At 31.1% G+C, this 19,141-nt stretch overlaps 1 protein-coding gene across 1 annotated transcript; it reads right to left on the bottom strand.

Annotated features, from left to right (window-relative positions):
• Positions 1-1,084: 1,084 nt before the first annotated feature.
• LOC143551596 (laccase-15-like) lies at positions 1,085-8,379 on the bottom strand. The gene is made up of 6 exons (XM_077041995.1): positions 8,296-8,379; positions 6,894-7,045; positions 2,929-3,173; positions 2,715-2,843; positions 1,620-2,564; positions 1,085-1,222 (listed from the first exon to the last, which is right to left on the bottom strand). The coding sequence occupies exons 1-6, from the start codon at positions 8,377-8,379 to the stop codon at positions 1,089-1,091; spliced, it is 1,689 nt and encodes a 562-aa protein (XP_076898110.1). The 3' UTR covers positions 1,085-1,088.
• Between the last annotated feature and the right edge of the window lie 10,762 nt (positions 8,380-19,141).

The following is a 19,141-nucleotide window of genomic DNA, read 5'->3' as shown; positions in this document are numbered from 1 at the left end:
TCCTTTTATGGCACGCAACTTTGCCAATGTTTCAATTTCTTGATTGCTTATTCGCTGTGACCGGCTTTCTTAACACGCCTTCGATCGGTTTCGTCAGCGCACCTAAATTGTTAGACTATAATACCAATTGTTAAACGGAGAGATATCAAGAACACGTAGCATATCACAACTGATCAACTAGAAATTAAAATGCATAGAAAACAAATACATATAGGTTTATATATATATGAATCAACTTCTTACTCCTGTTAGGACTCAAATACATATTAAATTCAAATAAAACAAAAGGATAAACATAATTACAACTCAAACTCTAAATAATTAGTTAATCCCATTTAACTTTGTGATCTCCTCTATAATTGAGATCAACCACCCCACTGATAATGTCCTTCGAGTTTACCAGTCTACAAATATGGTATTGTTTATAACTTACACTATATTAATTATATTAATTAAAAATTATTGGCTGATATTTGGAATTTTATATATGTAAAGAGTTCAACAACGGTTTCCTCTCCTCCATGTTGTTCAATTCTGTTACGGACGGGAAAAAAATATATTGATCATATCAAATTCGCTTAGATTAGCTTTTTGGTCCACTTTCAGCTTGTAGAATTGCAGCACCGTCGGTTAGATATTAAGATATACCTGTTTCATCCCAGGATATAGCTCTTTGCTGATAACTAAAGTCACCTTCATTAATTATTTTATTACTTTTTGTTATATATAATATATTTTTTTGACAAAATAGTATTCTGTTCATAAAAATTATAACATCCTCGGATATTGCTAGCTTTGTCAGCATCAACTACTTTTACATGATTCTTAACAAAAAGAAATCTATCCAGACGAAGTTGTGAAAACATAAACAACTTATAAAGCTGTTCGGCTACCAGCAAAGAAAAAGCTTTCTTAATTAATAATTTTTCTATATTGTACACATACAAACCATTGAACCAAAACACTTATTTGCTACTAGTAGAGATCAAAGGCCACTTAATTTATTATACGCATCAAACCCAGATTAACACTTACATGATACACATACAAACTCAAACAACATAGATACTTCGCACGGGTATGATGTTCTAAGCACAAGGTGGCATGTCCGGAGGCGGTGGCAAAATTGATTCCATTGCCGTGCAACCATTCTTTGTAATGAATGCCATCTCCATTCCCCAGCTTAAATGACGTTCTAGATGGCAATGCATAAACCATACACCTGTAAGAGAAAAAGGTAATGGTTACGTTTTATCTAAATAAACTTAAGTTCATAATCTAGTGTTTAGGTTTTTAGTTTTGTTAGTGATCAGTTTTAGGAAACCATGCATTAGATCACATATTCACATTGAAGTTCCCATTTATATGGTATGCTAATTTGTATACACATTCAATATATATAGGACTCAAAGTGATAATGTTGCATGAATGAGAAAGTATGGTTACTTCGCAAAACTGATATCGCTATCCTTCTTACAAAAATATGAAAAAGTATACACGGCAAAATAAGTTACTAGGGACAAAATGTTTCAAATATGATAAGATGGAGAGGTTAGGTTATTTAGTGTGTGATTAGTGCTCATGTATGCATTGTAACTGTTTCTGAAACTAAATCTCACCAGGGTTATTAGCCTTGAATCTAATGGCTGTCCAACCATTTTTTGGTACTACAACGGTCTGTTGAAGAGGAGGATCCACAAGATTATAATTCAAAGGGTCCTTTCTTCTGTTAAAGTTACCAAATCCCCATCCAACAACATAGAAACTATGTCCGTGCAAATGCATAGGATGATCGATGCCAGCAACGAGATTTGTTCCTTGAAACACCAGCTCCACTGTGTCATTGTACTCAAGTACTTTAATCTCTGAGGCATTCAACGGTGTCTCCAATGAAGTACTAATATTATTCGCGGTGAAATTAAAAAACAAAGGTGGGAAATTTGGGAATGCATCTCCATACACACCAGTGATTCTTCTATAATAAGCATCAAGTATGGAAATTTTGGGAGAATCAAAGGATATGTTGTTTACACTTGCAGCAAACCTTAATCCCCTAGGTCCTAAACACGGATTATTATAGCATGGTAAAGTGTTAATTGAGATTGTAAACAAAAAGTTTCTTGTGATCTTCAATGGAACATCAATAGGATGAGCATAAGTAGCTAAACTCCTAAGGCTTCCGGTGAAATTAACCGACGCTTTTGTGTCATTGACTTTCAGAAGATGTGGCAAAACCGGAGGCAAAGATGAAGTATTGCAGCCTTTGTATTCAATGAGAGCGGTGGTGGTGGTGTTATCGAAACTAAGTAGTGGTTGACTATTATATGGTTTGGCCGCCATGTAATATCGACCTATGGGTTGGTCAGCTTTGAAAAGAAGATCAATGGTTTGGCCAGGGGAGATCACAACATAGTCAGTTTTGAGTGGCTTTGTGTATGCACCATCGGCTCCTACAACCGTTACTTGATGGCCTTCGATCACCCAGAACATCAAAAGATTCATTGCAGCATTGACCATCCGAAGCATATAAGTCTTTCCATGTTCCACAAAGAATTTTGTTGTTTCTGAAAAGATAAACTAGATTTATTTAATGAGCCCAATATTTCAAAAGACTTATGGAAACGATTCGGTTTTAAAAGATCAATATTTCATTTTAGAAGCCCAAACTTGAGTCTAATGATAGCATTAATAATAAAAACAAAGAAAAAACCAACCTGAACTAGAACAAGGGTAAAGATCACCAGGTTGGCCATTAATGGTTAAAGCATCAGAAGTATTAGGATCCCCTCCTGTTTTCAAAAAGTCCAGTAACACAGCCTCAACATCTTGACGCCACCATTCAGCTGCAATTAGACCAAGTTCAATAACTAGGATTACATATAATTAAACTACTAATAATAATATCAAGGGTACGAATGAAAAATTAACCTAGAATAACGGGATACTCGGCGTAGGGTTTAGGGAAAGGGTAAGGTCTTCCTATCTTTGGCCGTATGACGATCAAACCATGTACGGTGGCACGAGACCAATCGCTATGGGCATGCCACCATAATGTACCTTCTTCATCGGAGAGAATGATTTTCTGGCTAAAATTGGCACCGGGTTGAATTGGGCATTGTGTGATGAAATTAGGTCCATCTGACCATGGATTCCTTGGCTGCTTCACTCCATGCCTATAATTACAACATCTTTTGTTAATTTTTGTGTCACCTAATAAGAGCTTCCAAAAGTCCTTAGAAAATAAGTAACGTTCGAATAGAGATATATCATCTCTCTATTTGCAACATGCCTAAAGTAAAATAAAAAATTAGTTTACAACTTCGTTTTTATTATATCCAACTGTTATATGAATTTAGTACTTCTGCTAAATTGTTTCAAGTCATGCCATCGAATTTAAATGATGAGCGTTAATTTGCTTCATTTTTTATTTTCTCTAAACAGCTTTTTTGGTATTTGTGTTTCCAAAAGTCTATTGGTTTATTTTGCTTTTAGAGCATTCTTAGCCTGTACTCTAAAAATATGTGTGAGAGATTTGTAAATGATATGGTATGGTTATGAGTGGTTGCGAGTAGAAGAGAGAGAAAATGTTATGGGGGAAAGTTAAATTTGAGGTTTCACTATAATTTTTTAATATTTTCTAAAAGTTGTTGTAAGTGGAGGAAAGAGAAAAGATAATAATAAAGGTATAAAAAGTATTATTTAATTGAACAGGAAAGAGAAAATACAGTAATTTTTAATGTAATTATATAATATATATGAATATATGGTAAGAAATAGACTGGGAATGCTTTATGGCCTTATATTTGTGTGTGCGGAGGGGAGGTTTGCATTTCTTTATCATCACACGCCACAATTTGTATCATCACACGCCACAATTTGTGATATCAAGAGATCAAGCCATCAAGGTAAGGTGAGCATAAGATTTTTTTTTCTTTTGGCGTGGAAAATTAATTTTAATGTCAACAAATACTATTTTACAAATACTGTAAAAAATGTGTAGGCTACTAAAATACTTCGTAAGCCATCATGACATAATATCATTTAGTATATAAATATAAAGTAACTAACTTTTCTCTCCCATATTACGTGGTTGTTTTATATTTTTTTTCTAATATTTATATATTTTTCTAGATTTTAATTTTATTTATTGTAAGCAGTTAATAATAGACTTAGGGTTTAATGATGAAAGGATTTCACAAATAAATGCGATGTTATAACCAGTTTAAAAGCTATCTGAGTTTGGTGAGATTTGTGACCGCTGATATTTTTTTTACTATAAAATTATTTTTTAATTATAAATACTATTAAAAAACGGATATTAATTTTTAGTATGGAAAGCACAGCTTACTTGAAAAATAAATAAAAAAAATAAAGATCTAGCTACCAGAAGGTAAACACAACTACACTTCAAAATTCGGGCAGTGAATTAACGATCTTGAATCCAAAGTAGCGAAGGAAATAACCATTTCGCATAGGAAAATCACAAAAATTAACCATTTAATCATTGACTAAAAACAAAAATAAACATAGGAAATCTTTGGCACTTGGGGAAAAACAAAAGTTTCAAATTAAGGTAACACATAGGGGAACAGTCTAAGATATAGCCATATAGGGGCTTTCTCGAGTAAGTGAACCACTTATGTGCTGACACGTGCTAAGAGGAAATATCTATATAGACGCAATCATTGAAGAAACATCTAGTCCCTAAACGTTTTTCCTGAAAATATTGGGATCATAAAACAGTCTAGAATCAGAAAAAATAAATAAATGTTTGAGCCCTAGTTGTTTCCTTCTGCTTAGATGCCTCATACGCTACCTCCAAGTTTCCGTACATATTTAAAAGTTTTAGTACTTTTTTTTTGACGTCTCCATACTTTTTAGACATTTGCGTATGTATTTAGACGTTTCCGTACATCTAATCGCATTTATTCATTTCAGAAAGAATAATTAAAATAAATAAATTAACTTATATGTTCTATCTGGTCTAAAGTTATTGTATTTTGAAGTAATATATTAAACTTCAATCTCAAATAACTTATTTACAATATCAAATAAAAACTACTTGATGCGTTTTAGACTTCTCATTTCGTGTATTATGATGGTGAAAGGTCGAAATATAAATATCTTACTAAAAAGCCATTTGTGTCGCAAAAATAGGCAACCATTATTTATATGTTGGAACTAATTCATTCTTTATATGTTGGCGTTTCATTCGGATGTGAACTCTTACCAAAATAGAAAAAGGAACAAAAAAACACAATCATTATACATGCATGTTCAGTGTATATTGAAAATGCATAATTACAAATCAAAGTCTTAACCATAACGTCTTATGGTCTTGATATATGTAATAAAAAGGAAATCAACGGCGACACTTAGCACACGTCCATTAATTGTTATTACTTTTTTTTAACAACGAGGCTAAACTTCTGAAAAACTTGAAGGGTCATTGTATTAAGACCAACCGCAATAGATTCCCACAAACGCTGTTGTATTGAGCATTCTGTCCGTGTATGTTTCTGACGGATATGGCAAGGAGACAATTGGATGCATAGGTGGGATTAGGTATAAGTTTTTTTTTCTTCCTTTTTCTGTAAGGGATTATTCTATAGAATAATAATCAAGTTTTGAAATTGTTCCAATTAGGTCACTTATAAAATATTTTGTTCCAATCAGGTTACTAAAGTTTACTTTGTGTCCCAATTCTAAATATTTTACCTGGATAGCAGGTTATGTAGGTTATTTTTTTATAAATAGTTTGAAATTACAAAATATTTTTTTTTAAATTGATAAAAATAGTAAAAATTGAGAAAATAATTTAAATTTGCAAAAATAATAAATAATAAAGTAGTTCACCATTTTTTAAGTTACGTTTTTTTATAAGAAACCACCATTTTTTTAGAAAATTTTCAAAAATATAGTTAGGTGATATTAAATATTTAATAATAGAATTATTAATTGCTTCCATACAAAAAAAACTAGGAAATTTTCATGATATTGTGATCTTTTGCAATTTTTCAGATTTTTTTTTTTCACAGTTTAAAAATTATGTTTCTTAATTTTTATTAATTTTTTCAATTTTTAAAAAAATATTATTCAATGTCAAACTATTAAAAATAAAAAAAAACCTAGGTAATCTACTATCTAGGTAAAATATCTAGGATTGAAACACAAAAGAATCTTTAGTGACCTGATTGGAACAAAATATTTATAAGTGATCTAATTGAAACAATTTCAAAACTTAGTTACTGCTCTATAGAGTAACAGTAGCCCCTTTTCTAAACTATGCGTTAGGTTAAATATTCTTAATAATTTGAAAAACTTGTAATGTATTAAGAAATGAATGTGTTAAAAAGGTATAAATTTAAGAATTTTATTGAGCTTATGGATTTTTATAGTTTAAATAAATTATAAACTCATTAAAGTCTTGTATAAATATTTGTAAGTAATAAGTGTATGTATGTCTAACGACTCATGGCCAATTGGGTTAGTGATATAGGGTATGACCTCTCACAAGTGTAGTGGGAGGTTTAAATTTTTGCAAATACAAGGTATGATGGAATCATGGTGTTAAAAATTTTTTTTTTAAAAAAATATGCATGCCTAACATTAATAAATATAAACCTTTATTTCAACACGAATTAAATATTTATAATTCTTAGTTATACCGAAGGCTAAAACTTAACAAGAAATAATCTAATCGATCTTTATGGTGCTTGATCGATGTCTTTATTGCAAATCAAATATATTAGTTGTCTCATATAAGTTAAGCTTAAGGGCTAAAATGATTAATGGCTAAGAAAGACGGAATTCTTGATAATTTTACGTTTTTTTCTTTTAAATATGTCGTTCAGTCTTTTATTTTAAAAAATATAAGTGCATATGAAATATACCAGTGAATGGTGATGTGAAGGTTGCCTCGGTTTTTGACATTAACAACTAGTGTATCTCCTCTACGAGCGTAAATGGTTGGACCCGGAAATTCTCCATTAACAGTTAAAATCGTCTTGTTTTTGCATAGCCTTGTGAAGTTAGATTCTTTAACCTACAACCAATAAATTATAGCAAGCCACAGTTAACCACCTTTTATCATTCTCTATCAAAGGACAAATAGCCTAATGATATTAAAGTATTGAAAATATTAAAGTGTTGAATCGCTTGGTAAAAGTTCAAATCACCGTTATAAGCAAATTATATAAATTTAACTTTATATTCTCATGCTCATCTAATAATGTTCATCTAATAAGGTGTAATTTTTTTTATGAAATAGTGAGTTTGGAAATCAAGTTTAAAAGAAAAAAGAATGTTTCCATCGTTCTTATGAAACAAGGTGTAACTTAATTTTACATGTTTTCTTTTATAGCAGGTTTGTACAAATGATGGTTTTTGAAACATTCCATAAAATTGGCGAGTTTGGAAATCAAGTTTCTTGTTTTATTCACAGTCGTTTATTTATTTATTAATTTATTGAACAACCAATGACCAATTGGTTTGTACAAATACGGCACTTCCAAGTTCAAACCATCATCCAACCCAAAAACTTAAACGGCCGTTTAAAATTAGGGATGGAAACCCTAACCTTCAAACGACTGTTAATGCAATCTCAAACGATTGCTTGAAAACAGTGTATGATTAGATTGTCACTAACACCAGCCTAAAAACTCATTACTTCGTATTCGTACGTGGTTATGTGTTCTTGTTTCAAAAACTTGGGGTTTTTATTAACAATTTATTCAACACTTAAAAGCCCTAACTGTAGTTAACCCTCAGCAACTTTAAGGCATCTATTTATTTATTTATTTATTTATTTATTTTTAGTAATATATATTATTACATTAACCTACTTGAAGGCCAAACGTATCATCTTGGAAAAGTTAGTACATTTTTTTCATTCACTTTTTATTTGTCCATACAAAATCATATCGATCTGTCCTCATCAAACAATGATGTTGACATGATTAGATTCTTCACCGTGTTATAATACAAAATCCATTAAATTTGGTTAATAGATTTGCAGAGGATAATTTGATGAACTCGTATTTCAGCTAGAAATTTTCAAAATGAATACTGTAGTAAGCAAATTAGAGACGGTTAATTTATCCCTTTTTTCATCACATTTAAAAAAAGTTAATATTTTATAAAAAGAAAATAATAATAAACAAAGAAAGGAGTTAGGGAAATTACATATTCGGCCTGTAGATGAGAAAGTTCTTCAAAATTTATGCAGCATATATACTATATAGGTAAGTAAATAAGTAATCTCCTAAAAAGAATAAAGATGAATGAATATATAACCTCATAGTCATAGGTTTTTGGAATAAAATTGGCTGCTTGAGACTGGATGAGTACGAGAAACACAAGAAGCCCTAGCAAAACCATGGTCTTCTTGACGTTTGTATATTAAAGTGAATATATCACCTTACATAATCTCTAAGGCTTTATTTATAGTCGAGGAAGGGCATGTAATTATGCACCAATAAACCAAGCTGGTTATCAAATTGACTGCCAATGATTGATTGATTGGACATGTTTTAAACGTTATTCAAAAAGTTAAAAATAAAAGATATTAAAATTAATGTTGTAGTAATCACGGGTCGTTAATTGGGCAGCATGATGACCGGGATTAATTGGAATTATTCAGGATTACTTGGTGATTGATTAATCAGGATCTAGTCAGAATTTTTACAACCATGACTATAACTCAATTAGACAGAAGAACACAAAATAAATTCTCGTTTTTTCCGTGTGTGTGTGTGTATATGGAGAATATCAAAAGAAAACTCATCTTTAGTGAAAAAACTTAAAAACTATTAAAAAATTATTTTTAATTAAAAATAAAAAAATATTTTTAAAATTCCGTTTTTGTCATTATTCTTATATTTTGTTACCCTTCACTCGAAAAAAACAAAAAAATAAAAAAAAACGTTGTAATGCGCATACGTATTACTCTGTGATACCGTTGTATCAAACATGTGTATTACTATGTATTATTATGTTCAATAGTGTTTAATTACATATATTCAATATTAATATATATTTGTGTATTGTATATATATTCGTATTAGTGTTGTATTATATGCAAAAATAATAATAAAATAAAAGTCGATGTAGTGCATATGTGCGTAAATGTTGTATTACACATACGTACTAATGTGTATTCGATGTGCGTATTAGTCTTATATTGCATATATACAATAGTGTGTATCAGATATGTGCAATAGTGTTGTAAACACTTTTACATATATGCAATGCACACTACACCGACGAGGTGACCGAGAAGTTTTTTTTTTCTTATTTGGCAACAATAACAACATATAAGAATAATGAAAAAAGAAACTACAAAAAACTTAGATTAAAAATAATTCTTTAGGAGTTTTTAAGTTTTCTTTTTAAGAGAAGTTTTCATTTGATCCCACCCATATATATATATATATATATGTATATACATATATATATACATATATATATATATATATATATGGGTGGGATCTAGAGAGAGCTAGAAAATCAATAAAGAATTATTTTTAACTTTTTATAAAAAAATATTTTGTGATTTAGCGGATTCACCTCCAGCATCAGTTCCAATCCAAGTGTGCCTTCTGCCTCGACAACACCAGAATGACAAAATTCTTTCCTCCTAATAAGATGATCTTGTTCCTAATTATAAAAACATCGATATAGTGCATATGCATATGTGCACATATGTGTATTGCATATATACAATAGTGGTTTATTACATATAATACAACACATTGCATTATACAATACACACTATTGAATATATGCAATTACAACACTAATAATTGTATGCAACACACTATCGCATATACGTAATACAACACTAATGCACATATGCACTATATCGATTTTTTTTATTTCTTTATATAATATAACACCATTGCACTAATAAAATACAAAAAATTGCATAGATATGCTATTCAACAATATTGCACCATTTCAAAATACACGCTAGTGCACATATGTAATAAAAAAAAGTCAATGTATTGCATATGTGCACTACAATGAGTTTTTTTATATTTTTTTATTTTTTTTCTAGTGAAGAAAAACAACATATAAGAAGGATGAAAAAAAAATTTTAAACATATTTTTTTAATTAAATTAAAAATATTTCTTTATTTGTTCTCTGGTTCTCTCTTTAAAAAGGAATTATCTCTTGATCCTCTCCCTATATATATATATATATATATATATAGGAAAATTTTCAAATGAGAACCACCTTGAGTTTTAAGAACTCGAAAGAACTCAATGTAACAATTTTTTTTTGAATTTTTTTTACACATGCGTAATATATGTAGGTTACATATACGTAAAAAATGACATAATTTTTTACGCACCGAGTCGATTTTTTACATATGTGTAACTGGCGTAAAAAATGGTGTAACCATTTGTATTTTTATTCTCTCCCCTACTTTGATTTTTTAATCAGATTTAATCTCAACCACATATTTTAATCCATTTAATTAAATGTGTAGCCTAGAATGGAGTTATTAAGTTCTTAAAGCTCAACAAGGTTCTCAAAAGATCCCTTCCCTATATATATATATATATATAAGGATTTATAGCCATACAAAAAAGCATCTTTAAAAAATTTATAAATAAATAAAAAATATCATTACTCCAAATTTAATAAAAAAAACAAAAAAAGTAAAAACACAAAAATGCTTTCACCGTCTTCCTCGTTCTTTAAAAAAAACAACTTGAAAAAGACACAATGTTAAGTGAAAAAGACCATTATGTCTTTTTGTTTAGCATTGTGTTTTGTGTTTATTTTCGTTATTGATTGTGTCTTTTTTCCTTGACATTGTGTCTTTTTTTCTTGATATTATGTTATATTACTCAATATTGTGTTATATTTTGTTCGGCATTGTGTTATATTTTGAGATTTATTGTGTCTTTTTTAGTTATAATTGTGTCTTTTGTTCATTTTCGTCATTGTGTCTTTTGTCTCTGCATTGTGTCTTTTCGGAGGGTTTTTTTTGGAACAAGAATGACGAGGGAAGCATTTTTGGTTTTTAAACTTTTTTGTTTTTTATTTATATTTTGAGTTATGATTTTTTTACTAATTTTTTGGGATTTTTTTTGAAGGGTTTTTTGTGTGGCCACAAATCCTTTTCACACTTCTCATTTTTGTCTCCCTTTGTATTTTAATTTTTCATATATATATATATATATATCATTAACCTAATAGGATTTTATAAATAAATAACTAAAAAGTAGTTTCATCCCGTCTGAACCAGTCATTGTTAAACCTTCAAACCAAGTTTTTCGTTTAAATATATAATATGCGTTTATATAATTTTATAGTATTAAAATTAACATTTTATTATTTAAAAATCAATACGTAACTTGTAATAACATTTAAATTGATTACGTTCTTATTACACTCATATAAAATTAATATAAATTATTATTCCTCGATCCCAAATCCGTTATAAGCCCATGCTATCATGTTTTATTCGTTTATATCGTTAGAATATTTATTTTAGTTATGCCTTTAAAATTAGAATATATCATTGAAGCTTCTCGTGGAACTAACTAGACCGCTTTACCCGTTTTCTCATTACCGCCTTTATTTATTTTAAGGAGAGTAATCACATCCCTTTTTTCTTATTTTTTTGTTTTGGGGCCACTATGTGTACTAAGCTATTTACTATTATATAATTATATTCAAAACACAATTCCATAAATTACGTGGTTGTGATGTTGCTCGATTAATTGTTGAATGATATATGATTTATGTGTTTACTGTTTTTATGATTGGTTGGTATCTCATCCTCATCCTTTTTAGTATGATCATACGTCGTCCGAGTAGACATGCCCGAATCTAGTGACATGTTCAAAAAGACGCACTTATTGGTTGCGAACTTATCCAAGTAAACAAACCCGAATCTAGTAACATGTTGAAAAGACACATCTACTTGTTTGTGTTAATTAATGTTATTCACTAACGCAATTAATTGTTTTATTTTTCAATATTATTATTACACCAAACTGTGAATTACTCGCTCAACATGTGTTGTTGACATATTATTTTTACGCATATTGCAGGTTGTTATTACAGATGATTTGAAGTGGAGAAGTTAAATTGGACTTTAGGATAATTAATAAAGATAGAACCCAATTGTTGTATTTTTATTTTAATTTGAACACTTTGTGTACTTTAATTATGAATGAATAAATTTAGATATCGACGCTTTATATTAGTATCTTTGAGATATCATACAAATATTGTCGCGCCCCAGAATGTTCTGCCGTTAGGTTCGGGTGTGACATAAAAGCCTATACTGTGTTTAGGGCATGTGTTATTATGGTAATGTGGTTTAGCTATAGATACAAGGTACTGAACGTGGACAAAATAAACGTGTATGTGGTCTAGTTATAGATACAAGCTATTAACTGATAGAATAATATATGTGTAATATGGTCCACTTACGGATACTATGGTAAGGCGGTCCAGTTATGGATACTATGATAAGGTGGTCCAGTTATGGATACAAAAGGTAATGTGGTCCTGTTATAGATACGATGATAAGGTAGTCCAGTTATGGATAAAATGAATAGGTGGTCCAATTAAGGATACTAAGTGTGGTAGTTAATAAATACGTGCATGTATGTTGTATGATTGCATGGTATGGCAATTAATGAACGTATACACATACGTTGTGTGATTGCTTGGTCCAGCTATGGATACTAGGAAAATAAATAGCGTATATGAACGGTGTGCATGCTCTGATATGAATGAAGAAGACAAGGGTAAGAATGTAAACGAATACGAACGAAAGAAAGGTCGTGTAAATGTATATTCGGACACGAAAGAGACACGTGTTAATTGTTTTAAATTGATCATTTATGAAAATAAAGAAACGTTAGAACTCACTCAGCATTTAGCTGAATTTTAGTATACATGCGGGTATAGTTGATGACGCGGAGAGCTTAAAATGCGTACGAGGCTATCTATACTGAAGACTAGTTAGTGAATGAAGAGTTTATGTAAAAGTTTTAGTTTCCACTGCAAATTGTATGTGCTTCTGCTGTAACGAACTGAGTTTATGAGTAAAACCAACGTGAAAGTAGGGCTCCTGGGACCGGAGTCTTACACCGGATCCATACATATATGAACAGAGGGTAGGCATACCCTACCAAACCTAGCATCAGTTCCCTACTCATTGCGTCGTTCTATAAGGCGTTAGGGTTGACTATGTGCATATAATTAGTATGTCAGTCTAAAGGTTTATAAAAACGTTTTAGAGTTAACGTGTTCACTAGCATGTGTTGCTAAAGTATTTTATAAACTATTTTCCAAGTAATCAGTAAAGTAGGTTATAAGCAATAAAAGATAGTGATATTAGCTATTAGGCGATCTGATAGCTTAGATATTTTGAATATGTAAAATGGATGCAAATTAATGAATTTCCATTAATCTTTTGTAAGACTATATCGGGTGTTTAATTCCTGAGATTTTCAATGTAATAATATTTTAAAGAAAAAGACTCCCGTTACGCAACAATTTTGATATATTTATAAAACATGTAGCAACTATGCTCACACGCCTAGGCCCATGAAATCAGGTGTGACAGCAGGCTTAAGATTGGCCAATGATAGTTAATCTAAGTTACCGGTAAGGTAATTATTGTCATACCCCGACAAGCAAAATGCGGAAGCGTAAAATGGGAATGTAACAGACACCTCTGGTATCAACAACATTGTTTATAATGAAACATTACAAACTAATTTACATTATATTACATCCTTCTATCTCTGTCTACAGTCTATGTGATACAAACAAAATTATATATTAACTGTCTCACTCCTTACTAATAACTTGCATCTATTCACTAAGCATCGAGCACCTTCCACGACAGGTAGCACGTCATCACATTATCCAACTTTGGTACCATACATGAAAAGCACGTTTATGGGTCAACTACTAGAGTTGATGAGTTTCACGCGTTTCAAGAAAACAGTTATGAGTAATCACAAGTAACACTTGTAATTATGATATAAGTATATATGTATGTAAATGATGTAATTATGCTAAGCTACAGTGAAGCCTTGACTGTTTGTGCTACGTGCATCCATTTCCCACGCCCAATCAACCACTATGGTTCCCCTTCCGCCCACAACATGCCCTGGTAGCTATGTCTAACACCACATAGCTTGTTTGTATAAGTATGGTCATGTGAAAACAGCGCTATGTGACACGACAACCAGACCGATTCCATTTGGGTTTGTCAAACCAATAGTACTATTCATATGCCACCGGCTTAAAGTTAATCACTTTGTTAGTGGGGACTTTTGTGTGTTAGCACTTAGATAATTCACATCATTACACGTTTCAAATATGTATATGTAATGAAATATGCTTTTCACCCCAAAAGTTCGTAAAACTGTTTAAGGAGAGGGGTCATAAAACTCACTTTTTACTCAGTATTCAATAGCACGTTAGTTTGAGGTTTGTTTGACTTGTAATCTCTGGTCTCTATAATCAATATTATAATAATATTAATATTTTAATATTATTATAATTTCAATACTAAACCGGGCTATATATCTAATTTGGGTATAGTTGTTACGCTCAGAAAGTGTTAATAGGCTTAAATTGTGATGTTGTTCAATGTCTAATACTTAAAACCGAACTTGGCTTAGTTTCCCCGTTGTCCCAGCTGGGCCAAGTTGTTCGTTTATGTGTTCAGAAAACAGTTATGGAAATGTAAGCTTGGGTAAATGTGTTGGTCGATAAAATGATTAAGTTATAAAGAAAGATCACATATTGGGGTTCTGGATTCGCTACGGGGCTCGTTTCCGTTTATTCAGTTTGATTTGAGAAAAAACGCGCATAATCTATTCAAATTGTCGAGGTTTCTCATAAAAAGTTTGTTTTTACTTAATTAATCCAAAAATATGATTTTTGATCACACTTGGTGTTCTGATATTCCCACAGGTTACTCGTTGGTTTTTATTAGAATTGAATTTGTGTAATCTTTAAATTAGTACAATTAATTATTTGTTAATCCTTAAATTATGAAAATTTAGCCACTTATCAATTAAAATATGTATATTTTTATAAAAATATTTCTGAAATTATTTATTGAGTTATTAATTTATAAAAATTCATTTTATCTGCTATATTTAGCTCAAAAATCGTCTGTTTATACCAAACGATCTCCAAAAATTCCAAAAAAAATTATGAGTAATCAAAATATATCTCAAAACAACCTGGAAAAATCCCAAACTCTAACAATCTTGCCAAATATCATTTCCGAGCCAAAAATGACTATGAAAATTCAAATAAACGCGAATGCACAAAACCTACTTAGGTTTTTCCAAGTGCTCCCAAATTTCATATGTGATTAAAATATATTAAATCTGAGTTCCCCGAAAAATTTCATTATTTTTTAAGCATTTTAACTATTTTTCTCAAATAAATGCCCCAATTCGGTAATAAATTCGCCAAATATTCTCAGATGGTCAAAAAAATACCAAATTTGAACAGGGACTCAATGATATGGTCCCTGTTGTCTCTGAAAAATTTCATGACCTAAAAATATGGACATCATAATCGAATACTAAACAGCCCGTAATCGAGTGATTCGGTATTACCTTAGCGGTTTTGGTTCGTTTTCGCCCTTCTAATCAAGTTTTCGGGTTCTCACACTTCTATTCAAGATAGATACAGGTCTTATGTCACAAAACAAGCAAGTTTCATCAACATGAAAGCCTCTTAACTTAGGGTTTCGGCTAGGGTATAAAACCGAACTTTTGAACCGTAAAAACGCCGTTTAAACCCTATAATCCGTGTTTATGGACAAAAAGAGTATGATTATGATTCTTAACCATGTGTATGATCAAAAATATATTTGGACCATTTTTAAGGTTTTTTCATGGTTAGGAATGATTTTTGGTAATCAAACTATGTTTACACGGTATTAAACTTGTTTAAACAAAGATTAAATGATCCAAATATGGATAATTACCTTAAGGTTTATGGTTTGAGAGTAGAAGCAACTGGTTGAGTTCTGGAACTAGTTTGGGTACAAAATATCTTAGTTTCCTAATGGTTTAAGTAAATTTATAAAACAATAATAATATATGTGGCGGACGTAAGAACTAATGGGCCTCATTTGGCCCATTTTGACCCTAATTTCTGGATTTGCAAGCCCAACTGTGAAAGCCCAAGTTCAAATTTATTTCTGGTTTGGTTTTTGGCGCGAAAAACATATCGGGTACGACAAATAGTGCGAAAACGAGTGTTGTTTTTGGCTATTTTTGTATAAATTTATAAAAACATACTTTACCTTTGTAAAAATCGAAAATATTTTCACGGATCGCTTAAAACATTCCCACTAAGTGTTTTGTAAATCTTTTTCGGCTTAACGGAGATACAATGCTTGTTTTGTAACTATCTTTCGCGTTTAAATCTATAGCGGGTAGTTAAACGAGCATGTTTTCGTTTAACTTGTTTTCTATCGAACTATGAGCATAATACTAATATATTAGCTTATATTAAACGTATATCACTTATAGATGCCCCCGGGATATCTGGGTCATTACCGGACCCTTTCGGTTAATCGTTTGATCGATACGTAATAAGCGTTTATTTGCTTAATCGATAAATACGTACTGAGGTGTACCTGGATTTGCCTCAATTGTCACAATTAATTATGGTTAATTAGGCAACGTTGGCCAATTAAGTTCAATATTGGTTAGTTGTGATAATTATTGGAATCAATGCAATGGTGATTATCTATCCAATGTGGTGTAGTGATAGGGAGCTTGGGTTTTTCAATGGAGACTCAAGTTCAATTCTCATTTACAACACTTTGGGAGGATATGGGTGGCTCTATAAAGGAAGACTGAGATCTTTGTGATTTTCAATTCGATTCTGAGGGCATCCGGGTTTTACTACTAGTGGACTTTCGGGCGGTGGGTTTTTTTCGAAACTGGAGATAACTTGGAGGTGTTTAAAAGCTCCGTACGGCTGGTTTAGGCCAACTGGTGATGGCCTTTTGCCATTAAGACACCTCGTATGAAATACCTAGACATCTATATTTGTTAACCGTTAAAACAAATGTCAATGGTGATCAACTGAGAGTTATAATGGACGATATAGCCCATAAATCTTCTCATTATTAATTATAATGGATTTTCAAAAATAAATAAAGAGTTTGTGTAGAATAAAATATATACTTAGTGCTAATAGACATGCATTATCTATTGTTATTGTCACATACCATAATAATAATCATTATTATATGTATTTTAATTAACATATCTTTTTTTTTGAATTAAAATGTCTATTTTGTGATAACCTGTTTAATCAACACTTTCACCGATGGAATCATCCGTCGGTAGTATTTTTTCTTAGAACGACAACTTTCTTGTGTGTTAGGTCACCGCACTCTTCAATTTTTAGAGTTCAGTTGCCCCTCTGGTCAGATTATGTTGGCTTGGGCGTTTCCCCAGGAAACCGTACCACTGACTGCCACTTGACAGTCGTTATGTCGCCACAAGAGTAGAACTCTTTGGTGTAACACACGGTGGGACAAAAACCCGGGTGGGCTCAGGATTCGAAGTAACAACCTCGCAAGGCATGACTCAAATCCTTGATTGTCAATATCCACCTAAAGTGCCACAAGTAGGGATCGAACTTGGGTATCATTTGAAAAACCCAAGCCTCCTACCACTAGGCCACAAATAGAGATATCTGATGGTAGTACTTATTTGTTTAATGTTTAACAGTGAAAACTGAAAAGTAATCTTAACACAATTTACATAGACAATCAATACATACGAATTTTGAAACCTACATCATGATGAGCTTATGTAAGTATGTCGATTATGTTAACTGAAAACCAGTTAAAGATACCAAAATTACTGTATTACACGCACCAAACAACCGTACCCAATCTTGTAGGTAGGGTATAATTGGAGCCATACTCTTATGTGTTGTCATTAATTAGTTAAATCGTTTGAAAGGTTTTGAATTGACTGGTTAAAAAAGAAAAGAACTAAAGGCTCTTCGTCTATGTTATAGTGATTACTAGTAAAGGTTTTAGCATACTTAATGGAGAAATAGGAAAAGAAACAATTTGAAGCACGATACCTAACTTATATGGTTTTTAATGCACATTTGTTTAATAACTTTTACGGGAATTAATAAGGTTGCATTTATAATCCATTTTTTGAACTTCTTCATGAAAGTTAAATTAAATGATTGTCCTTCGCATGTTGTAGTCTTGTTGCCTTAAGTCTTTATAACGTTGAGGCATATGCTCATCACAGTATGTCATTCCAGTCACGTTTATAAATGGTTTGTTGTATAACTCTGTAGCATGCATGGCCATTCATCCTCACCAATTTGAAGTTGTGATTTGAAAGAAAAGTAGAATTAATGATGCGCTCCTCGATCTCACATCTTCTCGCATATTGATTTTGGGTGTAGGCGTGTACGTAGGTGCCACGAGAACAATATTTAGACAAGGAATTTTATAAGAATAAGATCTTAAAGACAGAGACATTCCTTTGGTTTAATCGTAACATCATGTTATATAGCCATTTTAAAGAATTCATATCGGAGCCTCTATATTCATTCTTTTTATATGATATATAGTAAAAAATAGAGAAAACAACTAAAACATACTACATTAGGTTCTCTATCTATAGGAACTAAAATGCACCCCCATATTTAAAAGCATATATCCAATCATCTATATTTAACTTGTTGTGAGTGTATAAAAGGATAAAAGATAGTAAATGAGTGCCCGTAAGTATAGCATATAGATAGATATGGAGAGTCGGAAGTAAAAGGTTTTTAACATACAAACAAATTTTAAAGAAAAATACAAAGTATATAATATAATGGAGAAGAAGCCTCCAAAGTCCAATATAAATATTTATAATTTATGTTCAATTAATTGCCGCCTTATGTCTTTCAATTGAAATTAAAATGTCATCGATCTAGACGGACTTCGAAATAAATAAATAAATAGCCGATAGCAACCAAAATAACATGACCAGTCGTCACATTATAATCACCATGACATACAATAATAGGAAACTGAAAACAAAACTTCATGATTTTGTTTAGTCTTTGAAAAATAGGAGAGTAGATAGTACGTAC

Source organism: Bidens hawaiensis, unplaced genomic scaffold (genome assembly GCF_021521415.1).
Source record: "Bidens hawaiensis isolate Kalapana, Puna unplaced genomic scaffold, B.hawaiensis_p1.1 tig00016463_1, whole genome shotgun sequence".
Taxonomy (NCBI): Eukaryota; Viridiplantae; Streptophyta; class Magnoliopsida; order Asterales; family Asteraceae; genus Bidens; species Bidens hawaiensis.
Note: the sequence above shows the minus strand (reverse complement) of the source record. Positions and strands in the feature narration are given on the sequence as shown.